Source organism: Maylandia zebra, linkage group LG3 (genome assembly GCF_041146795.1).
Source record: "Maylandia zebra isolate NMK-2024a linkage group LG3, Mzebra_GT3a, whole genome shotgun sequence".
In the NCBI taxonomy this organism is placed as follows: domain Eukaryota; kingdom Metazoa; phylum Chordata; class Actinopteri; order Cichliformes; family Cichlidae; genus Maylandia; species Maylandia zebra.
In genome coordinates, this window is record NC_135169.1 from 36,405,789 (window position 1) to 36,428,830 (window position 23,042).

General features: G+C 39.6%; 1 protein-coding gene across 2 annotated transcripts in view; it reads right to left on the reverse strand.

The window, feature by feature from the left end:
* The window catches only part of arap2 (ArfGAP with RhoGAP domain, ankyrin repeat and PH domain 2), a 175,820-nt gene that overhangs the window by 85,235 nt on the left and 67,543 nt on the right, over positions 1-23,042 (reverse strand). For both annotated transcript variants that reach the window (XM_024806350.2, XM_076881779.1), the window contains exons 9-12: positions 22,499-22,605; positions 9,797-9,996; positions 2,122-2,207; positions 1,735-1,917 (exon numbers count right to left, since the gene is read on the reverse strand). In XM_024806350.2, the coding sequence (XP_024662118.2) occupies positions 1,735-1,917; positions 2,122-2,207; positions 9,797-9,996; positions 22,499-22,605 (576 nt within the window). The remainder of the gene's footprint in view (positions 1-1,734; positions 1,918-2,121; positions 2,208-9,796; positions 9,997-22,498; positions 22,606-23,042) is intronic.

Below are 23,042 nucleotides of genomic sequence, written 5' to 3' on the forward strand. Positions count from 1 at the left end.
GGTATCCCCTTGGAATGGTTTAGGTCGTACCTCTCCGAGAGGACTTTTTCCGTGAGCCTTGATGATTTTATTTCTTCCCCAGCTCCTTTTACTTGTGGTGTCCCGCAGGGTTCCGTATTAGGCCCAATTCTTTTTTCAATCTACATGTTGCCCCTAGGCCTAATCTTTAGGAAGCATAACATCTGCTTTCACTCATATGCCGACGACACCCAGATTTATCTTCAGTTTAATAGAAACACCTCCACGCCCATGGAATCGCTAGTCAAATGTCTTGATGAAGTTAAAACCTGGATGGCCTCAAATTTTCTTACCTTCAACCAGGATAAAACTGAGGTAATTATTTTTGGACTGAGCTGTAATTTCAATGCCCCTGATTTGGACTTATGCAACCTAACATGTGCTGTTAAAACGCATGTAAAAAACCTGGGGGTTTCCTTGGATAGCAAACTTACATTTGAGAAACAAATTAATTCAGTTGTCCAGCAGTCCTTTTTTAAATTAAGGCTCCTATCCAAAGTGAGATCTTTTTTATCTTTTAGAAATTTGGAACGAGCAATTCATGCGTTTGTTTTATCTCAACTGGATTACTGCAATTCACTATATGTGGGTGTCAGTCAGTCCAGCTTGCCCATATGGAAAAGATATATATAAATCTTATAAAGTTTTTATCTGTCTTGTATGAAACTTGTATGAAAAGCATACAAGAGTGAAAACACATATAAGATCCCTTGAAAAATTATATAATGAAACTTGTATGTTTTGTATACTTACTAAAAAAATATATGAAAGTAATGAGAAAGTGGCCACTTTCATGAGTAAATCATATATGTTTTTACTATTTCTTTTCCATATGGGTGGCCCGGCTCCAACTTGTACAGAATGCTGCAGCTCGCCTTTTGACTTGTGTGAAGAAACACCAACATATTACTCCGGTGCTTGCTTCCCTTCATTGGCTTCCAGTGCGTTTTAGAATTAAATTCAAAATCTTACTTTTGACTTATAAAGTGCTAATTGGCCAGGCACCGGACTATTTGTCTGACCTATTGCAGCTTTATACGCCCTCTAGTACAGCGGTCCCCAACCTTTTTTGCGCCACGGACCGGTTTGTGCCGGACAATATTTTCACGGACCGGCCTTTAATGTGTCGCGGATAAATACAACAAAATAAAACTAGTACCGGTACCGAAAAAAATAAGATTTATTCATAACACACGTGAAAAGACCCAGGAAAACAGAGTTAATGAAAAAAACGATAACAAAATAACACTAAAACCAATAAAAACCCTGAAAACCATACATTTCACACCCGAGTCTCACTCTCGCAGCCCGGTACCAAATGACTCCGGTCCGTGGCCCGGGGGTTGAGGACCGCTGCTCTAGAGCCCTTCGATCAAGCGATCACCTGCTACTTACCTTACATAAGTCTAGGATGGTTCATAGAGGAGATCGGGCATTTGCGGTTGTGGCACCGAAAATGTGGAATGATCTACCTCTCCACATTAGAAAGGCCCCAACTGTTACTCTTTTTAAATCGCATCTTAAAACATATTTTTTTACTCTGGCTTTCGAAACTGTATGAGAGTTCTTATTCTTATTCTTCTATCCTAATTTTCTTTTAATTTTCTGTCATTGTTTAACTGTTACGCTGTACAGCACTTTGGTCAGCTCCCTGTTGTTATTAAACGTGCTTTATGAATAAATAAATGAAATAAATGAAATCCATCATTTCTGTACCTTGTTTAGATGCTCCAGGTCATTAAAGCCCTCCAGGACACTCGTGTACTTCCTTTCCCTGTATTTCCTGCGGATAAATGTGGCCCGCTGCTCTGCAGAAGCCTCTCTGTAGAGATCCTCCTCCAGGGGGAGATTAGCAGCCCAGAAACTGTTAGCATTCTTGTTCCCCACTTCCAGAAAGAGCTAAGGGGTTGCAAAACATGTACAAAGTGACACGTTTGGATGAGAATTATTTGCAGAGGTATTACTGTGATTTGAAATGACCATTGATCATCATTGCGGAACTGTCAAGCATCTTCCCAGTCTTTTAGATTAGTTCTAGTACAATGGATACGCTTTCATATAATGGGATTAGGTAAAGACAGGAGTAACACACATGTCATTTACCTCCACTAGTTCATTGCTCCAGACACTGCTGTCCAACTTCAGGCTCCGCACTTTAGAAATACTTGGCCCGAGAGAGCGGTGCTGTCCTGGCACACATGAAGACACGGTCATCAATATTAGCGCACAGCCACACAAACAGACTCACACATTCATTTCCCCATTGGGTTCACAAGGCTCTCTCAGGCTACATTTTTGTTCCTGAAAACGTCACATTAAATAGCAAAAATAACGATTTACATATATGCACAGTGTTCTCCTCGGCGTGCTGAAACACACACCAAATGCTGGTGATGGAATAAACAATAAACAGGCAGTTACAAGATGGAGAAACAGAGCATGACTGCGAGCTCGTTCGCTCACTCACAACAGACATATTTAGTCCCCTCAGCTCTCCTAATTGGAAATGAAAGCAGAGAACGAGGGCCATTAATTGCTAATGAATCATGAGTAATTCATTGTGTTTGTTGGTCGGCCTGTTTATTTGGGTGAACGAGAGGCTTCTGGGGTTGCTTATGGCCAAAGACAGAGCACACATGCATAATACATTAGACAGAAACATGCTGTATGTGTGAATGTGAATTATTGCCCTGTGTGTAATGGCGGATAATTTTATATTTAGATTTGGCATGATCTCATTACCGTCTTCTATTCGCTAGTAGAGCAGCTGTAAATGAAAATGAGGGGCTATGAGCTGTGAAAAGCTATATTGACACAGTTCAAGAGAACACAAGTGGGAGAAGTCTGAGTTATAAGCCACTTAAGAGATTTCTTTTTACAAAAGCTAACTAGGAAGTCATTTTTTATAACTAGTCAATATTTGCATTACTTACATAGGCATAGTAGCACTACCCTGCATGTATTTTTATTATTAAGCCGTGTGCCATTCATAAAAAAAATTATCACTCACCAGGACACATAACTGACAGGTCTAATTACTCCCAGACTGGATTTTGAATCTGATATGCCAAGACACGTCTCATTTTGGTCAGGCTTGATGTGATCAGTTGGTGCATTCATTAGAGACAAAAGGACGGTGCCACCCTTCCTGTCACAGCAGTTTTGAGTCTATACGCTTTCTTTCATGGGCATCTAGACAGAACCACATTTATACTACCTCTAAGATTTATAGACATCTTTCCTCATCAGCACCAATAACTATGAACTCTGAAGTCATTTCATTTTAAATGTCACTTCACATGCAGTTTCATAGGGGAGTTTTAAAGTGGTCACAAACGCGACGTATGCTACGTCATCCAAACGTTAGTGGACCCAGTGTTAAATCCTGTGGAACGCCATGTTCACTTTCAAACCTCATTCGGTATCTCACTATTGGAAGCGTCTTCTGGCATGAAAAAGCGGGTAACTAAATGTTTCCCTTTTAGTTAATTTGGTGAAGTCAGATCAGGGACTTCATCAATATCAAGTATATCAAAATTAAATGTGATGTTAATTTAAAATCCACACTCTATCTGAAGTTATAATTAAGGTTAGGAGTTGAACATAAATGTCTTACCCTATTAAGAAAGCCTGCGTAAAGATGATCCAATGTATTATTTAAACAATATTATTAGTTCAACAAACTCAGATCTATAAACATGTCAAACTTCAAATATCTTTCTAGGAGATATCACACACCTCTGTTCTTGTTTTACTTGGCAAATCAATAAATCTGATCAAATCAGGGCCTTAGTTTGCCGCTTAGATTGATTCAATCAAATTAGTGCAATAACAATACCTATGGGAACATTGACATCCTTGAAAGAGTGACCTTTATCCTAATAAGATGATTCCTCTTTATAGCAGATGAAATGTTTCTTAAGTTGTAGCTCAGTCACAATAGACTTAAAATTGACTGGTAACCTCTTTGCCATTAAGAACAATCTGCTTTTTCCTGGTAATTGCTTGGAATGTTTTAGCATTTGGCGACTAACTACAAGTAGTTGTGGCAACCAACTGGTCACTCAGTGGTTGACCTCTGGGCGATCACTTTAGATTAAAAGGTCGGTTGCATGGGTCGAGTGACGGAAGGCAACTTGTCTCCAAACGATTGCAGTGCAGCTTGGACTGACTGATAGATTTCCAACACAATACACTCAATCTAAAAATAAGTTCAACTTGTGACTTAGCTGGTTGTACTCTGGTTATATTCCTAGTAACTATGCAATTAAATCAGCAGCCTTCAGCAACTACGTCACTGTTTTTAAAGGAATGTCAGAACTTCTGTTTCAGGTCTACGAAGTTCTGGCTGAACTCTGAATGAACAAAGTTGATGTGAATCTCTGCAACCTGTCCAAGGTATACCCTTGGACAGGTTGCAGAGATTTACTGAACTGAACTGAACTTTGTTCATTCAGAGTTCATCCTTTTGGAAATGCAAAACAGATTTGCAATTTTCACTGATTTATAACAGTGAATCAATTTGTTAATGCAAACAGATTTCTTCTAATTGCCAACTTAGCCCTATTCAACCACATCCTGACACCAAGCTGAGTCCACCTTATTGCTGCTTTATCATCATCTCCATTGTGCACCAAAGTGTCTTCGAAAATTATATCTGACTACGAGTGGTTACAATCATTTCAAAGGAAGTGAGATTGGAAGTTCATTTTACACAAATGCACTAATTCTGGTCATGCCGCAGACTCCAACCACTCTTTTCCTTAGTGTGACTGTAGCATTAGACCCAAAAGACAAAAAAGAAAAGAAAAGATAACCTTCTTCCCTGCCATTAAGACAATTTATTTTTTTATTCTCTACACATATTGAGGGTGGATACAGCAGTGGGGTCTAGGGTTACATTTAAATCTGTTTTCTTCCCAATCTCGAAAAATACACTGAAATGTCAGGGATAATAACAGTCTTGGAGATCAGAAGTCCAACTTGACAAATGAAGGCCAAAGAGTAAGAGTCTGTCCCTGTGAAGGAGTGAAACTATTTTATTCGGGGTGCTTGCAGCAGAGTATTGCCATGCTACATCCACAGAGCCTTTGCAACACCACAGGACCATTTTCACTTGTGTAAGGGTAATGAAGCTGAAAGAATCGTGCATGTGCATGTGCCGCCAGGTATACAGTGAGATCGTCTCATATAAATAGGCTGCTGTAAATGTCTTCATATTTCCGGTGGAAAAAAAACAACACACAAAAAGGCATTCCCATCACTGCAGCTTTCACACAAAAAATTTAAATAAATAAAAAAATTAATGCTCAACCCACCAAGGACTTCACCCCCAATTAAAAACTTTCCCGGTGACTCCATCCACATCACACGGAGTACTTTTTCAACCTTGTGTGCTTGTGTGGATTCCCCCTCCTTCCCCTCTCGACCCCTTCACTCAGTGACAACTCATGAGGAAGCAGAGCAAGACAATGAACCCTGTAATTTCACATTGCCATGGCAACTGTTGCCAGTGGACATGCCTACAAGTTGCATCTTGGGTTAAAGAAGTTTATTGCATTATATGTGTGAAGCACAGCATAAGGTCTTTGAAGCACTGTCATTTCCTATGGCAGCCGTCTTGAGTAGTAAGCATAAGGACACAAAGAAATGAGTGCATAGATGGAGAGGTGAGTTAATTTAATGAGGAAATAAAATAAGAGAGAAATGTGGGATTGACCTGAAGCCTGTAAAATCGGGGCATGGTCACCGTGACATCAGCAAAGTGAGTCATACACAACCATCAAGAAGCCTTGATCTTAGCATTTTGCATAATATTACCTTGAGCTTTTGGAGGTAGAGGAAAAAGTGGATTGCTAAGTTATTACATCTGTAGTGTATGGGTGCATTGCACATACAAAAATACAGACAAATTACATGAAATACACTCAAGATGTGGCCTGACATCTTGGAAGGGTGTTAGCTCATTTAATCAGACAGTAAGCCATGCTGTTTATCAGACAACTGCACCAATGCTCAAAACACGGATAAGGTTTAGTTCAGTAACTTGAATTACCAGACAGCTAGCTGCTATAGTTACACAGCATAAATAACGCATCAGGTAAGTGTTATCAGGATTTAAATGGGTTAGTAATATTAAGACGTTATTTAAAAAAGAAAGGAAACCCCAGACAGTTACTAATAGTTTTTACCAACTTTTTAACAAACAAATAAAAATATTTTAGTAAGATCAGTCAGATCCTGTTGAGAAAACAACAGCTAAAATATACTTGAGAAATAGGTCTGTGTAGCTTCTCAGTCGTCAGGTCATGGTGATCTAAGGAGCCTGGAAAGAAAAGTGACTGGATTTTAAGTTTCACCTCTCATCTGAGAACCTTCTTTAGTTCTAAAACCAAATGACCAAACTACCCAAGAAGTAATAACCTTCACTTCTCACATCAACTCAGTGGACAGAAACAAAGTTCACCAGGGAAGATACAAAGGATAACAGTTTCTCATTTCTGGACTGTGCTGCGCTCACTGAGGAGAATGGAAACCTCAACATTGAAGTTTACCAGAAGACCAGTACCTACTCTTAAACTTGGAGTAATCAAGACCCCGCAACACAGGGCATAAAACGTTCCCTCTAAGCTTGAAGGGAAAGAAAAGGAACATACACGTAGAGAAAACTCTTAAAATATGTGGTTATCTTGATTGGGCTTTCATCAAATCAGAAAAGATGCCCAGTAAACAAGGTCAGACACCAACTAGGGCGAATCAGAAGGACAAACAGAATACTGTCATTCCTTATGTAGCAGGTTTATCAGAGAAACTCAGGAGAATTTTCTCCAAGCACGACATCCCCAGTGTATATCAGACACAGCCATAGACTCAGACAAAAAATGGGTCATCCCAAGGACAAAACTCCCAAACACAAACTAAACAACGTAGTGTGTGCAGTGCAGCGAGGAGAGCTCAGAACTCAAGATTGGAGAGACCAAACAGCCACTTCATAAAGGCATGGCACAACATAGAAGAGCCACCTCCACAGGACAAGACTCAGCTGTACGTCTACATCTAAAGGATAAAGGACACTCTTTCAAGGATGTCAATGTTCCCATTTAGGACATCGAAGACAGATGGTTTGAAAGAGGAGTGAAAGAAGCCATCCATGTGCACAGTGAACGGTCATCCTTGAACAGAGGGGGTGGCTTACGACACCAACTGTCTGCCACCTACAATCCAGTTTTGAGATCCCTTCCAAGACGCCTCTACAACCACTCACATCATGTGTCAGTTCATCTCAATAAGTCACATGATAGGGCGAGGTAAGGTCCCGCAATGGTTTTACCCCAAACCTCTGCTGATAATGACCCGCACCCTTTTTCTCACCATGGCTCATTAGATACAGCACATGTGAGTCAACGGCCCTCTAAAGATACAACTCCAACTAGAGCTGGAGAACTCTTAGAACCAAAGAAGCTTCTCAGATGAAACGCCTTCAAGAAACTTAAAGTAGTCCAGGCATCTTCTATCCAAGCTCCTTAGATTACTTTAGAAATAAAAGTTTTTTGTTGTTTTTTTTTTTTAAATAAAAAAATTCAAAGATAATTAGAAGACCGGGCAAGGTTATCTTACAAAGTGTTCAAGGTAGACGCGGACAGTATCCAAAAACATCTTTGAACAAATGCATGTATTACTGCATTTGTGATTAGATAACACTGTAAATATTAATGAACAGAGAAAAAAATCACTATTATTAATTTAATACTCTCTGAATATAACAGACCCTATCAATTCTTAAAGTGTATGTAAACACAGAGAAAATACTGCAGTTTTAAGCTGTTCATATCAAAGACTGAAGCTGAAGAATATTAAAATCCATTCAGTCTTAGCATGAAAAGACGAAAAGCCAATCTGGGATCATTTTTACCATTAGCCTCCTCATTACTTCTTTCCTCTTCCTCTTGTTCAGCATTTCTCTTTATTGTGCATGACAATAAAGCAGATCGCTAATTAAAAGCATGAGCAGTCACTGGTATTCCAAATGGACCACAGCCCAATTTAAAATAGAGCACAGTGTGAGGACAGCTTCCCTCGTAGCAAATATCCACCCCTCCTGCTCCTGGCGTGCCGACAAAATGTAATATTAAACACCTCAGCAAATGAAATCATTTAAGGCTGTTTGAAAGGAGATGTTGGATATCTGATGTGTACCAATTACACAGGCTTTGCACAGGTGAGGTGAAGAATTGCATTAAATTGCATGACTCTGGGAGAAATCTGGAGCGGGAAGATGGGGTGTATAGGCATGCACACACAAATAAAAAAAATAAAGAAAAACACCTACACACCAACAAGATATCCCTGCACATCAAGCATGGCTGCCACGTCTCTCTAATCATGTTTAGCGGGTCAAGAAGGAGTTCGGGATCCCCCAAGTTCTCGCCTGTGGCTTAATCTTTGTTGTCATTTCATCTGAGCCATCCAGTATAGCCAAACAGATTAGAGAGGCCAGAGGCCAGACGCCAACTCCCATATGTGGCTTATCACCTGAGATCTTATTCCAAAAGAGCCTCCTGGTCAGAGCACACGCTCAGACAGGCACACACATCAGACCACACATGCACAGAGAGGAGCCGAGCACTAACATGCATCCCTTTTTAATTTGGCACGTCTCTGAGCATCAGTCATAACTTTTTACACGCGGTGTGGTGTTTATTTTTTTTCTTTCCATAAGTTATGACTCCAGAGGAAATAATATTCTGCTGGCATTTCCAGCTGGTTTGCTTTGTGCCTTGCTTGTGAGCTTTTATAGCCACATAGTGCAAACTTGTGATTCCCCCCAAACACACATGAATGGTTGCACATGTGTATGTTTTCTCCCACTGAAAATGCTACGTCCAGATAAACAGTCAACTTTAAGGATAGTAAAAAGCACACCGGCTGCTTATTAACCATTTTAAAGCATCTATTAAAGTCGTCATTACTTTATTGCAGAACTCTACATTATAAGAGTTCAATTCAACAAGCTCATTTAACTTTATTTATAAGAAGTATTTAGATAAATCGTTTTTAATTTGATTTTTTTTTCATTTAAGCAATTTCAATGAGGTTTTCGTTTAGCAGTTTCACCTACAGATTGCCAGCAACCTCCAACGACCACTCGCCAACTGGTCAAGGAATATAGTTGTTTCCCAAGTGAGTGAAGGTTTCTCACTGGTTTGTAGGCCTAACAAACCAGTGAGCATTTAAGGGGCCTCACTAAGGCCTTAGAAAGACTTTTAATCATAATTAATTTATAACAACTTCCACATCTGCTACTGATACGCAGTATTTAAATTATTACTCTACAATAACTAATAGGGGTTAAAACCACCGTGCTACTGATATGTCTGCAATTAAACAATTAGTTATTGGCAAACATACCTAACATAGGGTGTTGCCATTAATCTGCAGTAGTTGTTGCATTAGCTGACAAATATTACAAGGCCCAGGGCTTGTTTCCATCATATTTCCCAGAAAAAATTTAAAGATTATTTGATTCACAGCCATAGAAAACATTTTTATGTGTTTTCATCATTCAGCTGCTTAAATATAATAATCCAAGGATCCATCCTCATAGATGAGGAATCGCAGCTTTTAAATTAACCCTGTTGACGGGCGGCTTTCATTGGCACAAAAATGTGACTCTGAAAAACATTCATGTACATTATGTTTATTATCAGCAGCATGCCCACCTCCATCCAGCATGTGTGTGTCTGCACAAGAAGCAGAGAAGCATACCTGTGTTCCTTACCTGCGCATTTCTTACAGATGACCACACCCAGATTGACCGACGCCCACTCCGGCTGCGGCGCGCGGCAGTCGGCGCAGCTTCTATTGGCCTCTTTAAACCAGATCTTCTCTGCCACTTCATAGTCGTAGAGTGTCTCGGCAATCGATTCTTTCACCGCTTCAATCCACTCCTGCTTCTCGCGTTCTGACTCGGCCGTGAAGCTGCAACAATTGATTTTTTTATTTTATTTTTTGCCCCCACCCAACACATACCTCACTGTTATTGATTTGATTTGAGAGAGCAATTAAACAGCACAGTATCGCTTGGCAGGGGTTACGGGGGTGTGCAGTATTTGGAGTAGTTTTGGAGGGGAACGGGGGTGCTAAGTGTGTATGCCTACGTGTGATTGCAATAGCTTTGGTGAAATTGATAGGGGGGAGGGAAGGGGGCAGGTAAATCAATATGTCTCACCATGCACCTCTAAAATCTATAAAGTTCTAATGCGGGAGTGTTTTTTTCCCCCTTTCTTTCAGGATATTATTTCTACATTAGACCCAGAAAAGTTAAAAAGTGCTGATGGAAAAAAAAAAAAGGATAAACATAACCCATTTATAGCTTCAATATATATGTATATATTTTTAAATCAGATTTACACTGTTGCTCCAGCACGAGTTGGAGCAAGAGCTCTGTAAATCTGAAAAAGGCTAGGCAAAGGAGTGAGATGAGCTTGGCAATACAGATGGTGCTCCTTCTGTTGACATGGGTGCAGTAAGTGAAATTACTGCCACATGATGGCAATTTGTTAGTTGTAGCCAAGCGCATTAAGAATATTTGGGAGAATACATCATTAACAGTCACTTAGGTTTACATGCACTATAATAACCCAGCTACAATGATGAGATTAATGAGATTTCTCCAACTATTGGTCTTATTTCAGAGGGATTGCTCATACTCAAGAGGCCTTATATGCAAGCACTGCATGTCATTTGCAAATATTTCAATCTACTCATGTTGCTCTCATTAATTTTCCAAAGTAAATAGATTTTTTTTTGGTGCGCGCACACACACACACACACACACACACACACACACACACACACACACAGTATAAGTCTGTTACTACCTAACAAGCCCTCATGCAGACATCTTGCAGGGACAGAAAGCAGAGGTTTCCAATGAGGAAGACAGTGTTTCATTTTGCGTGCATTTTGAAGAAGAAGCTGCTGAAAGTAATGACTATCTCAGTATTATCTAAATGTATTCCAAATGTGCGTAACAAGCAGCCTGTGTGCACGTATAAGCTGAAGCAGGAGCAAGCAAGAGACAAAGAGACAGGCAGGGGGAATGACAGATAGACAGAGATATAAAACTGAGGGGAAAGAGACGGAGAGCACCCTAGCTTGACTGAAAGAAGCACTTAGACAAGAGAAATGGGACCAGCGGTCTCCATGGTAACCTGGCAACCAGTGTAAAGTAAGACTCAAGATGTTGAGTCAGAGGGGTGTGGGTGAGGGTGGGTGGGTGAGTGTCGAGGTGAGGGTAGCCTAGAGCAGAGGATGTGCACCAGGCCAGCCTCGCCCAAGTAACCCAGGCGAGATCGATAGGTTGATTGGGTTCAGCTGTTCTGTGCCCACTGGTCTCTGCCCGGGGCCCATCAAAAGAGATGACTGCTCACACCGTCTGCTCAACTGCAACACGGCCCCGGAAAAACCACAAAGGGACCGATGGGAGGCGGCACAGGAGTATGTGAAGGTGTCAGAGTTTTTTCAGATATGAAGTGAAGGCTGGGTCAAAAGTAAGGCCATAAAACAGACTGCAGCTTTAAGGACAACAGACGTTAAACGGAAGGAAAATAAAATAATTTTGAATGGAAATTTGAATCATACACCTAGTTTTCTGTTAATGAAGACCTCCAAAAATGGATGAGATTGAGAGGTTATACTGCTTTACAAGCTAATGGTAAATAATTTCTTGCATCTGCACTGTAAGTTGGACATTTTACAAGCAGTCTTGTATTCTGATGAAATCTGTCAATTACCCTTACCAGCAACAGCTACAACCTTATATCCTCTGGTGCTATTTCATGCTGCTTCCATGTAATTATCTGGCCATTTAGAAAAGCTGAAAGTCATTTAATCGAGGGCCTTAAATCACACCCTTAGGCAGTAATAATAGCAAGTAGCTACTAAATACTTGCTATTATTATTGCAGAAGTGCTTTTCACACAGTCAAGTGTGGCTACATTCAGTGCTTTACTCAAATAAGGTTAAAAAGTTGAGTGTGAAACAAAGGCTATCATAGTTAGCTGAAACTAACCTAAAGAAGAAAACTAGGTGCGCAAAACCTAAACCTTAAAATAAATAAAAACTACATTCCTGAGAAACATGAAGACACAATACCAGTAAAACCAAACTTTCTTAGTAACGCTAATGCTAGCTAGCTAGCCAGTTAGCAATGTTCTATCTCTTTTTGATGTCATGGCAACCCCTTTGGGAATAAATAGTGTAGCGTGCTGGCAAGTCCTGAAAATTCTGCACAGGTGGCTGTTCAGCCGTATAAAAGACAGATATAGCCCTTGCAATGTTGTCCACCAGTTTCTGGACTCAATTCATATTTTAAAGCCTAGCATTTTGTCTGTAGCAATGTTGGTTATTTGGAGCTATGAGTTACCATATTCGGACAAGAAATTGGATTTCTAACTTATCAGCTAAGCCTACTAAAGTCAGTCAGCAAGCTGAATCCATACACTGTAAGGATGGGATGCTCAACTATATGGAAAATAGCACTGCGCCATAAATCTAAAATCCTAATCTTTCCATTCTAGTGCTTTCCATCCAATTGTCATGAAAGTTTTGGGGTTGTTACTTTAAAAGAGGCCATACACACAATCTTTTAGTATTTACATATAAACACAAAGCCAACAACACAATGCAAAGCTGAAAACCAGCTCAAAAAGACTTCAAAGCAATCGGCATGTTGATTCTATTCTAGAAAACATGGGGGGGAATTCAGGCTACAATACGATATCGCCACTCATTAAAGTTGTAGACCAGGGGTGGGGGAACTCCAGGCTTCAAGGTTACAAACGTTCTTTTTAAAAATGCAAAGTTGTGTACTGTAGTTAATCATAGGATTAACTTGCTTTTGGAGCCAGGCTCAAACAGCTATAGGTTCTACATTTTTAGTCACTTCAAGGTTGACATTATTTCCACCCATGGAAGTGAATCCTGAAGATGGTCGAGTCCATGGAAATATATAAATGCTTTTATAGAAATTTACTGAATGTTGGGAAGAATGGTTAATAAAATTGGTGTAAATACATTACTCGTGTGCCATCTTCTTTTCCAATAAAGCTTAATGCCGCTCACGTCCATCGATTAAATCTAAGCTAAGAGACATTTAACTAGGAAATGAGGAAAACAATTTCTTTGAGATATAGATAGCAAACGATTTCTTTGTCAGGTACAATGACATCCTAGAGTCTTCATGTTACTCTGAGCACAATGTGATATTTTTATAATTGGGTTTGTAGTCTTTATAGTAAGTTAAGCAGCTCATCTAGCTCCATATTTCATCTGAAATACAGAGTGAACAAGAAGAAAAGTCAAGCAATTCCATTAAATAAGACCCTCTAACAGTAAGTTTCAAATGCCCTACATGGCCTTCATGGTCCGCTCTCTGAAGTCAGCTTCAAGATTCCTCATTCACCCAAGGATTTAATTTGACTCCCCACTCATGAAAATGTATTTTACACAAAAAGCCCTATGACTATCAAATTTGGTAATCCAATTTTGAAGTCTAGTGGCTTGACATTCTCAGTTTCTCTGGCTTGTTATATGAGAAATAGTTTTTGTTAAACATAGCACTTATATATTGAGTAACAGCCAGTTTAAGATGGAGAACCTCAATATTTCTTGAAAAATTCATCTGGCCATGACAACTAGTCACTCCCAGAGGTGTTTATTACGGAGAGAGTGACGCACTTTTAACTGTGGATAATCAATACAGCCCCTATGACCTTGACAAGAAACCAACAAACATCGCTTCTTAGAGTTGCCCTCCTTTACAGAGAGAATCCCACAGAGCTCATATCCTGCAGTCTAAAAATTTATTTAACCACGCGTCACTGACACCACTAAATTGACCGTGTTATTCTACATGAGTGGCATCTATCATTATGTCCATCTGCAATGTTATTAATAAACAAAATCACTAAGAGATAATAATAAAAAAAATTTAAAATCACCCATCTGTGTAAAATGATCTACAATAGAGAAATGTCCAACTCCTTAAAAGTCTTTTCATTTGTACCCCGAAGACCTTATTGGGCCTTGTGTACCATAATCGACTGCATCGGTGCATCAAGGCCTGTAGCTCTGCTGAAGTCCAGCCCAGAATGCTTTGATAGTAGCTTCAGCTCATCTGTATTTTTTGGCTTTGATGTGTTTCATCTAGGGCTGCACGATTTTGCATAAAATGAGAATCACGATTTTTTGGCTTAGAATTAAGATCACGATTCTCTCACGATTTTCTTTTCCAGTATAACTATTTATTGCGCTTATTGACCCTTTAAGACCTACCATAGAACCAAGTCCGCCAGAGCTTATATTATATTTTTACATGCTGTGGAGCCATTTTTGGGAGCATTTTAAGTTGATATACATCAATACAACCATTATAGCCCAGATTTTAATAATATGTATGTATTAAGTGCATAGTAATTACATAAATTGCAAAAAAGTGCAATAAACTACAAATAAATTGAAAATCGTTTTTGTTTTTTTAAGATATATTTCTAGTTAGAGAAATTTAAGAGGCTTATCCCTCAAAACTGTAAATACAAAAAAGTTGCACAAACTAGTTTCCTACCACAGGAAATTTATTTTAAGTGTCTTCATAGTTTTATTTTTGAAATACACCAATTTTCACATACTGCAGGAAAAACGAAAATAAATATTATAATGCAAATTTGCAAAAAAAAACAGCATATGCATAAAAATAAACTATTTCCAGCAGTGCAATATGAGTCCTAAGCATCCCAGAAACGACACAGAAAGACAAAGTCAAACATAACTTTTAAAAACACAAGTATGGGCTCATAAGGCCAGATGGTAAAAAACTATATTTCCGCAAAATGACGTCACTTCCGGTTCCTGGCAGGTCAAGGGGGACATGCGATAGTTCGCGTTGATGGACGTAGGAAGTGTTATGAACAGCTGATCGGATCGGCAAAGCGTGCTTCTGGAATATTATGTTTTTGTTGCTGCAAGTGCTTTTTATGCAATTTTTGCAAAGCTATATGTGGAAGGAAACCCTGACTTAGGACAAGCTGATGGCATAAGATGTAAGTACAACTCCTCCGGTTTCATATGCAAAAAAAATTATTGCGCTAGCTTACGTGATTGCAGAGCTACCGGGATTTAAAAATAGTTACGCAAAATGGAGCGTGTCCGCTCCGACCGGCTTTAAAGGGTTAACTGCACATCAACCTCGTAACAGTTGAGATTGAACATAAAAACAATAAATAAACATAAAAACAACAAATGTCTCACGTTTTGTTGTTGCCGCAAAATGTTGTACTGCTTGAAATTCCGTCTCCACCGTTGCTGGACACTGCGTGTATAGAGCAGGTAGTGCAACAATAGAAAAATAGTTGCGGGACGGCACTGTGTAGCGTTTGTCTAGGGTGTTGATCATTTTCCTAAATCCCTCGTTTTGCACAGTGTTGATGGGAGCCATATCTTTGGTCAGGTGGTAAGTAATAGCCTCCGTAATTTCTTTGTGCCTGCGGGAGTTCGACGGGTATAGGGAAGCGCTGTTCCCGTTATTGATATTTGGGTGGTTGACCGGGACGGATTTTCTCCTGTCACTTTCTCGTCATCCCTGACGTGCTCTCCGTTGTTTTTTCCCTGCTAATTTTAGCATCACACGGCACAGCTTCTGTATCACGTGGTATAAGGCTCCGCCCTTGTCATTTGTTGAGCAGGAAGAGTGAGCGCTTGTTTTCATGCAGATTACGTCCCGGATCAAAATGCGGTACAATCGTCGTCTTTTTTTTTTTTTTTTTTTTTTTTTTTAATCGTTGTCATTTGGAAATGAGATCGCACATAAGTATGAATCGAGATCGCGATTTTCTAACGATTAATCGTGCAGCCCTAGTTTCATCTTGACAAAAGATTGTTTTTTGGGGGTTCCTATCAGTTGGTTTGCCAGTAAAGCACAGTAATAACATGAGCAGCAAACCATGTGGTAGTAGTTTTGGCAATATCTCCATACAGCTTGTTGGAAGATGGAAACGTTGTCCAAAACTTGGCAGATTTTGCGTTGGCTTTGGACACAATGAAACACAGTAGACCAACCGCCAAGAACACCAGCAGATAACACAGTACCCCAGATCATGACAGGTTGTGGAAACTTCATAGTGGACGTCAAAAATCGTGGATTATGTGCCTCTCAGCTCTTCCGTCAGGTTCTTGGACCTTGGCTTCAAAATGAAATCCAAAATTTACCTTCTTCTGAAAAGAGGAATGCTAACTAAGTATGAGTCCAGTTCTTTTTCCCTTTAGCCCAGATAAGATGCCGATATTGTCGCTGGTACATGAGTGGCATGGCATTAGCAACACAACAGCTGGAGCTCCTTTCCAGAAGACCTTACAAGACTGTGCGTGTTGGTGCTTGATGCACTGAAACCACCCTCAGTCCCCCTATGGAAAGCTCCCAAGTTCTTGACAATCTTCTCAAGACTACAGTCATCCCTGTTACTTGTACACATTTCTTTTCCAGTCAGCTTTCCATTAATATACTTCAGTAGAGAACTCTGAACAGCCAGCCTTTCAGCAATGACCTCCTATGGCAATCCTCCTTGTGCAGGGTGTTAATTATCATGATCTGGACACCTGTTGAATCAGCAGTCTTTCCCATGATGATGGTTCTTAGGACTTAACTAGACTGAGAGATGCACTGTGTTTACACTGTGTGAAAAGTAATTTACTCCAACTTGAAATAAAATGAAATTCTAATAATCTGAGATACTGGATTTTTTATTTTTCATGACTCACAAAGCATATTCATCAAAAATAAAACATAAAAGACTTGAATTTCTGCACATGAGATGTAATACATATTTAAACATGTATCCTTTTCAATTAAACTATGAAAAAATAAATTTTTAAAGATTTTCTCGCCTTTTGTGGGTTTTTTTTACTTTTTATTTTTTAGATGAACTAGTAGAAGTGTGCGCAAGCCACAGGCTGTTTGAGTTCCATTCTGAAGCTGTGTGTGAGCACACATGCTGAAAACATGAAGTGGCCTTCAGCGGACACTGTAATCATTCCTCCCATTGGAAACACAAAAAAAGACCTCAACAACAATTACACTGAAAGTGATGGCAGACAAAATCCACAGTTAAAAAGAAATAATGTGCAAATACAACACCGGAGCCCGGCAGTTTTCACAGACAGGTGCAAACAGTAACGCGGCAGAAATGGACACGGGGACGGTGACTAGAGAAATATAACCACCATTTTAAGGGTCATTTTCCAAATTACGAACGCTTACCCCTGGTGATTTCTAGCAATGATTTCTTAATGGCTTTAGAGAGAGCTTTTTTATTTTTACGCTATCCACCTCAAGATCGCTTTCTGTTCACTTGATACAATGCAGCTGAAAGGAATCAGTGGGCAACAGATTACATTTGAAAAACTTTACAGTAATGAGTCCTTCAAAAACCAAAGCTCCCGCACTCAGAACAGCCCAAACACCAGGCTGCCGAGAGCTTTCATTACCAAATACTTTCTGTCCAAGGCAGAAAAATTGTGAAACTGTCCAAAGACCTCAATACACATCAGACAAACAAAAAACAAAGCAGACAAACATGGATTTTCTCCAATATGCCCTTGAGCTAGGCATTTATCTGCAGCTTTACTGTAGCACAAGTGTGTTCTGATCATGAGCCCAAAGTTTTTCTCTCTCCCCAAAGTTGAACGTCTTTGCCTGCCGACGTCTCCTCTCCTCTGTGCCTCATTGTCATTCCCTCTACTCTTAAAAGTTTGCTATTGTATCCAACACAACGGACCGTCCACTTAACGGCAGCGAAAACAATAGAAAAGCCAAAGTGAGTCTCCACAGCTTAAAGTGATTAGATGAATTTCTCACTAATCCCCACCTTGAGCAGGTAGGAGAACGCTCCCAGGGCTACCAATCGATTTGATACACACTCTCACACAGAGATACACACACACTCTAACCTTTTCTAAAATCATCTCATCAAAACTATTCGGGAGCTCATTTGTGTTCGGTTTTTTGGGGGTCCTTACAAAATGGCAATTACATCCAGCGTATTAACGAAGGTGCCAAACGATGGGACCATTAAGGGAGCTGACACAAACAGATCGATCGGATATACAACAGACACGTGGAGGAATGAGAGCAAAAATAAAAATCTTTACGCGAGGCAACGGGCAACACAAAAAAAAGAAGAAAGAAAGAAAAAAAGGAAGGGCTGAAAAGAGGAAACGGTGCAAAAAGCACACGCAAACAAACGAGCCGTGCTTTGTCCAGGCAGCTGTGACGGTTGTATTCTAAATGGGCCATTACAGCACAAACAAGCAGCACGCTCATTGATCGCAGGCCCACAGGACTCGAGGCACCTGAAAGGCTTTGTGCCCTACAGAGGCAGAGATACCTGTACAAAGCTCCCAGAGGAGACTTCATAAAAAAGCATGGTGATCGTGTACGCCCCGCTATGATCAATATGTTTATAGTTTGTAAGAGGCGGATGCGGTGAGTTACAAGATGCTCCGTCACAGTGATTTGACAGGAGTGCTGCTAAATGCGGTAAAAGCAAACTTATGAAGAGTTTCTCTTTTGTCTCATTAGAGCTCAGGCTTAACTTTGTGACACGGCTGCTCATTAGTTACACCCCAAAGGAAAACAAAGGGTAAAAAGCGCATACATTTGTATTAAATGACTGACAATGAAAATAAGTTTGGTTCAATGGCTTTGACTGAGCTCCTGTTTAAGAAACTTTTTTTTTTGTTTGTTCAGATATGTAACCACTAAGGTCACGTTCACATCTGTGGTTCTGCTCAGCTGGTCCAGAAATGAAATATTAAATTTGCAGCCTCGTTATTTAGATCTGCCACAAACAAACCACGAGGAGTAAAAATGGAGCCTGGCAGACCGACAGGTAACTCGCTGATTGGGCGGGCTTAATGATGAAATCCTGCATCATCGTTGCAGGGCAAAAAAGTTGGTCAAGTTGTTTTGTCCAGGTTGCATAACAGAGCAATTTGTTTCAGTCTCAGTTTGTCTGCCATGAATTAATCGTTTGGTCTGCAAAATATCCTACAATGGCAAAAAATGTCCATCAATGTTTCCTTGAAGGCGAGGTAAGGTTTGCAAATTGCTTCTCTTGTCTGTTGATAGACTGAACATATTCAACATCTACTACAGAAGACCAAGATGATACTCAATTATGTATTTCATCGAGTCCTTGCAGATTAATTTGTTTATGAAAAAACTGATCATTTCAGCTCTAAATCTCTCAACTGTTTTCAGAATCGTGCACATTTATCTGAAGAGAGCCAAAAAAGTAACGACTAATGTTTAGTATTATTAGTAGGAAGAAGCATTGCTTCTCTTATACCATGTGTAACAGGCAAATCGTGTTATCATTTTTATTATTATTTTTACCTCTCAAAGAACAAAGTCTATGATTATACCAGTGGACAACGCCTTCGCTATTACAGTAATGTCCACAGGTTCCTGGATGATGGCCCTGTTTTATGTGACTACAGCAGATGGTCTCATTTTTATTTTAGTTTCACCACATCTAGGTTTAGCTTTTAGTTTGGTTTTAGTTAACTATAATAACCTTCATAGTTAGGCTAACTTATGATAAGATTGTTGTCCGTATTTTACTTTTTATAATTGTGTTTTTGAATGATTTAGATTAACGGTCACCGACAGGAAATACTTCATCTTTGGAGGTCAGCTATCAGCCACTCGTGACACTTCCTATGGAGTTCCACAGGGCAGCTATCTGAGCCCGTTAATGTTCTCACTATACATGTGGCCGCTTGTTAATCAGACAGCATAATATTTGCTACTGTGGTTATGCAGATGATACACGGCTATATGTTTCTGTAGAGGCAGTGATGCTTTGACTAAACTCTCTATTACTGTATTTAATTGGCAGTAATATCAAATATTATCTATTCAGAAGTTTGGGACATTAGCAACGAGTGTAAAACCACAAGTTAAAAGTTTTCTTTCTCATTCAGATTTGAGCTTTAAAGCTCATATTAAATCAAACAGTCATTTAAGTGATTAAAATGCAACTTTAATTCAAGGGGTTTAACCAGGTATTGTTACAGCCATTTTTATACATTTGGAGAGCCTAACCAGCAACAGTATGATGGCCAGGTGAGGACTGTTTTATCAAAAATTAAGTATAGAACTTGCATTTGGTACTAGAACTCTCAATATGACGTACCAAGAGATGTTAGTGCAGGTGAGGGAGACCATCATTACACAGAAAATACTACATAAATCTACCAGGAAAACAGCAAAAACGTTAGCAGCGGCCAAAGTTAACAGTCTGCAACAATCTTCTCAAGAATAAATGCACCGACCAGCTGACCATGACAACTAAACTAGATGATTACAGGATTGTTTTCTCAGTCTGGAAAACTCCTTCACAACATCTAATCAAGTCAAAAACACTCTCGAGGAGGTAGAAATATCATCATCAAGTGTCTACAATTACTGGTTACACTTAAGAATAAGGAGGACGGATTAGAGACTGCCAGAAAACATCTACACATCTCTAGTGTTTAATGACCATGTGACACCTGGTAGAAGCAGCAGGATGAACTGTGCAGTGTACAGGGCTTTACTGCCCGCTCAGATTCAGACAAATGCTACAAAAGTGCCTGGATAATGAACCAAAGCATATTGCAGGAGTCTCACGAGGCAATTGGATATTTTTCAATGGCCAAGTCAGTCATCTGATCTCAACCCAAAAGGGCAGCTCATCAGTTATTAAATACAAAACTGAATGCAGAGACTCACAAACAAGCAGCAACTGAAAGTGACTGCAGCAGAAGCCTGGTCTAACCAGAACCTACAGGGACAAGAGAGTAACTGTAGAGCCAGATCACTCGCATATCACAGTTACTTGGTTATATTTGCACATAAGCACCTTATAAGTATATTTATTGCCTCCTTGTGTGTGCACACAGTGTACATGTGCATGCCCTGTACTAGAAAATATATCTGTGAAACTCCACAACACTTAATACAAAAAACATATATATTGAAACAAAACTGCTGAACACAATGAGCTTAGAGTAGCTAATTAACATCATGATGATATAATTAGGTGAACAGCTGAAACTTGCACACGCTGAATTGTGCGCACTAAATCAAATACCTGTCTTTGAGGTTGATGAACTGCAGTTGTTTTCTTTATGCACCACTGCTGATATATGTGGGGGGGGGGGGGTTTCCACCCCTCAATTTTCAGCAGTTTTCTTGCCTGTGGCATCTACACCGTTATATGAAGATGAAGCATGGTTGTGTTTTCACAATTTTTGTCATTGACTTGGTACTTAAGCCAAGACTGCAAATGCATCTAATAAGTCAAGGATTTAGCCATGAACTTGCTGAGACCTGACAAAAGAGGCATCTTCAATCACTGCAATATAGCAGAGATGCAGTTAATGTGTGGCTGTTATTGTGTAGTTTGACTCCACTTTTTCAGAGGCTCTGCTAAAACAGTGTTTTAAATCATTTTCACTAACAAAGTAACACTTCTCATCCAGCTCCCTTCATCAGCACATTTGACTGTATCAGCTTAATTGAACTCTTGTTTTTCACAGATAAGGAGCGAGGGATAGTTTTCTTTTTGCACATTTCATAAAAATGAAGGGAGGAAATGAAGTGAGGTGTTAGGCAGGTAGCACGTACAAAAAGAACAAAAACAGAAAGAAATCAACTTCTTCCAAACAGCTACATCTCATTAATATTCACTCCCAAAAAATACAAGATACTGGTGAATAAATTCTCCACCTCTGTTACAAGAAAGAAAGAGGCCACTATGTGAATATTATTTGACTGAAAGTTCCCTAAACTCTTATCATACTGTGTGACTGTTAATACCCTCAATATATGAGAGCAGCTTAACTAAAACCCCTGTCCTCACCCTTTACTGTAGCCGTAATGGATGGTTTGTGAGATATGACTTCTGAGATTAGAGTAAAGTGTAACAAGAGACTTATTGTAAGGACATTTCCTAAACTGTGTGGCTAGAATTAGAAGATGATCCTGCAGGATTTGTTTGTAAGAGAACTGGAAATCATGTCTTGACTTCCCACAGCCTCCTATGGTAAGATTTAAACAAATGTGGAGGTGTACAATGTCAACCTGGCTAAAAGAGAGTCTGTATCGAAGGCGAGGGGCGCCATCATTTCCAACATTCGTCTTTGAGAAGATGAAAAAGAAATAAGAAGCAGAGTATGTGTTAAGGTAAGAGCTGAAAGATCAAACGGATAGAGTGCACTCTTCTCTCACACACATAAAAAGACAAATCAAATATCACGTGCAGCCGAGCATGAATAGCTCTTTGTTGGTGGAAAAAGCGTGCAGAAACATGCCAAGCTACATGCCGTACACATGCTGGTGAGGCAGCCGTGCACAAACACAAATGAAGAGTAGACATACCAGAAGTTTTTGAAGGGCGTGTTGATTTCAAAGCCCCTGCGGTCCACGTCTCTGATGTTGGCAGCGGTCAGTTCCACTTCAGCGACAGCCAGCCCCGCTTTGTAATCCTGAAAATCACAAACACAAAGATAGAAAAAAAAATGATAACCATTTAACAGATTGTTCACATTTTCTCAGCAAAAAATATAAAAAGGAACCGTTTATCCTCTTCTTACATTACAGGATTGAGTGTTTACCTCACTGTTAAATATGGAGCTAAAGCCACAAGATCGTTAGCCTAGCATTAAGGCTAGAACCAAAGAGAAACAACTGGACACAAACACTCGTTATTTCTACATTTTTTTTTTCATTATTCTTTTCACCTGCATCTTTGCAACAAAACAAACAAGCATGACCAAACGTTTCGTAACTCAGAATACACAAAACATAAGTCTTTCTTTTAAATTTTTAACAGAGAGGCTAGCTAAGCTAAGCTAATATTACATGACATTTACACTAACATCATGTTTGGAAAGTACACAATTAAATACCTTGAATCTTCTCA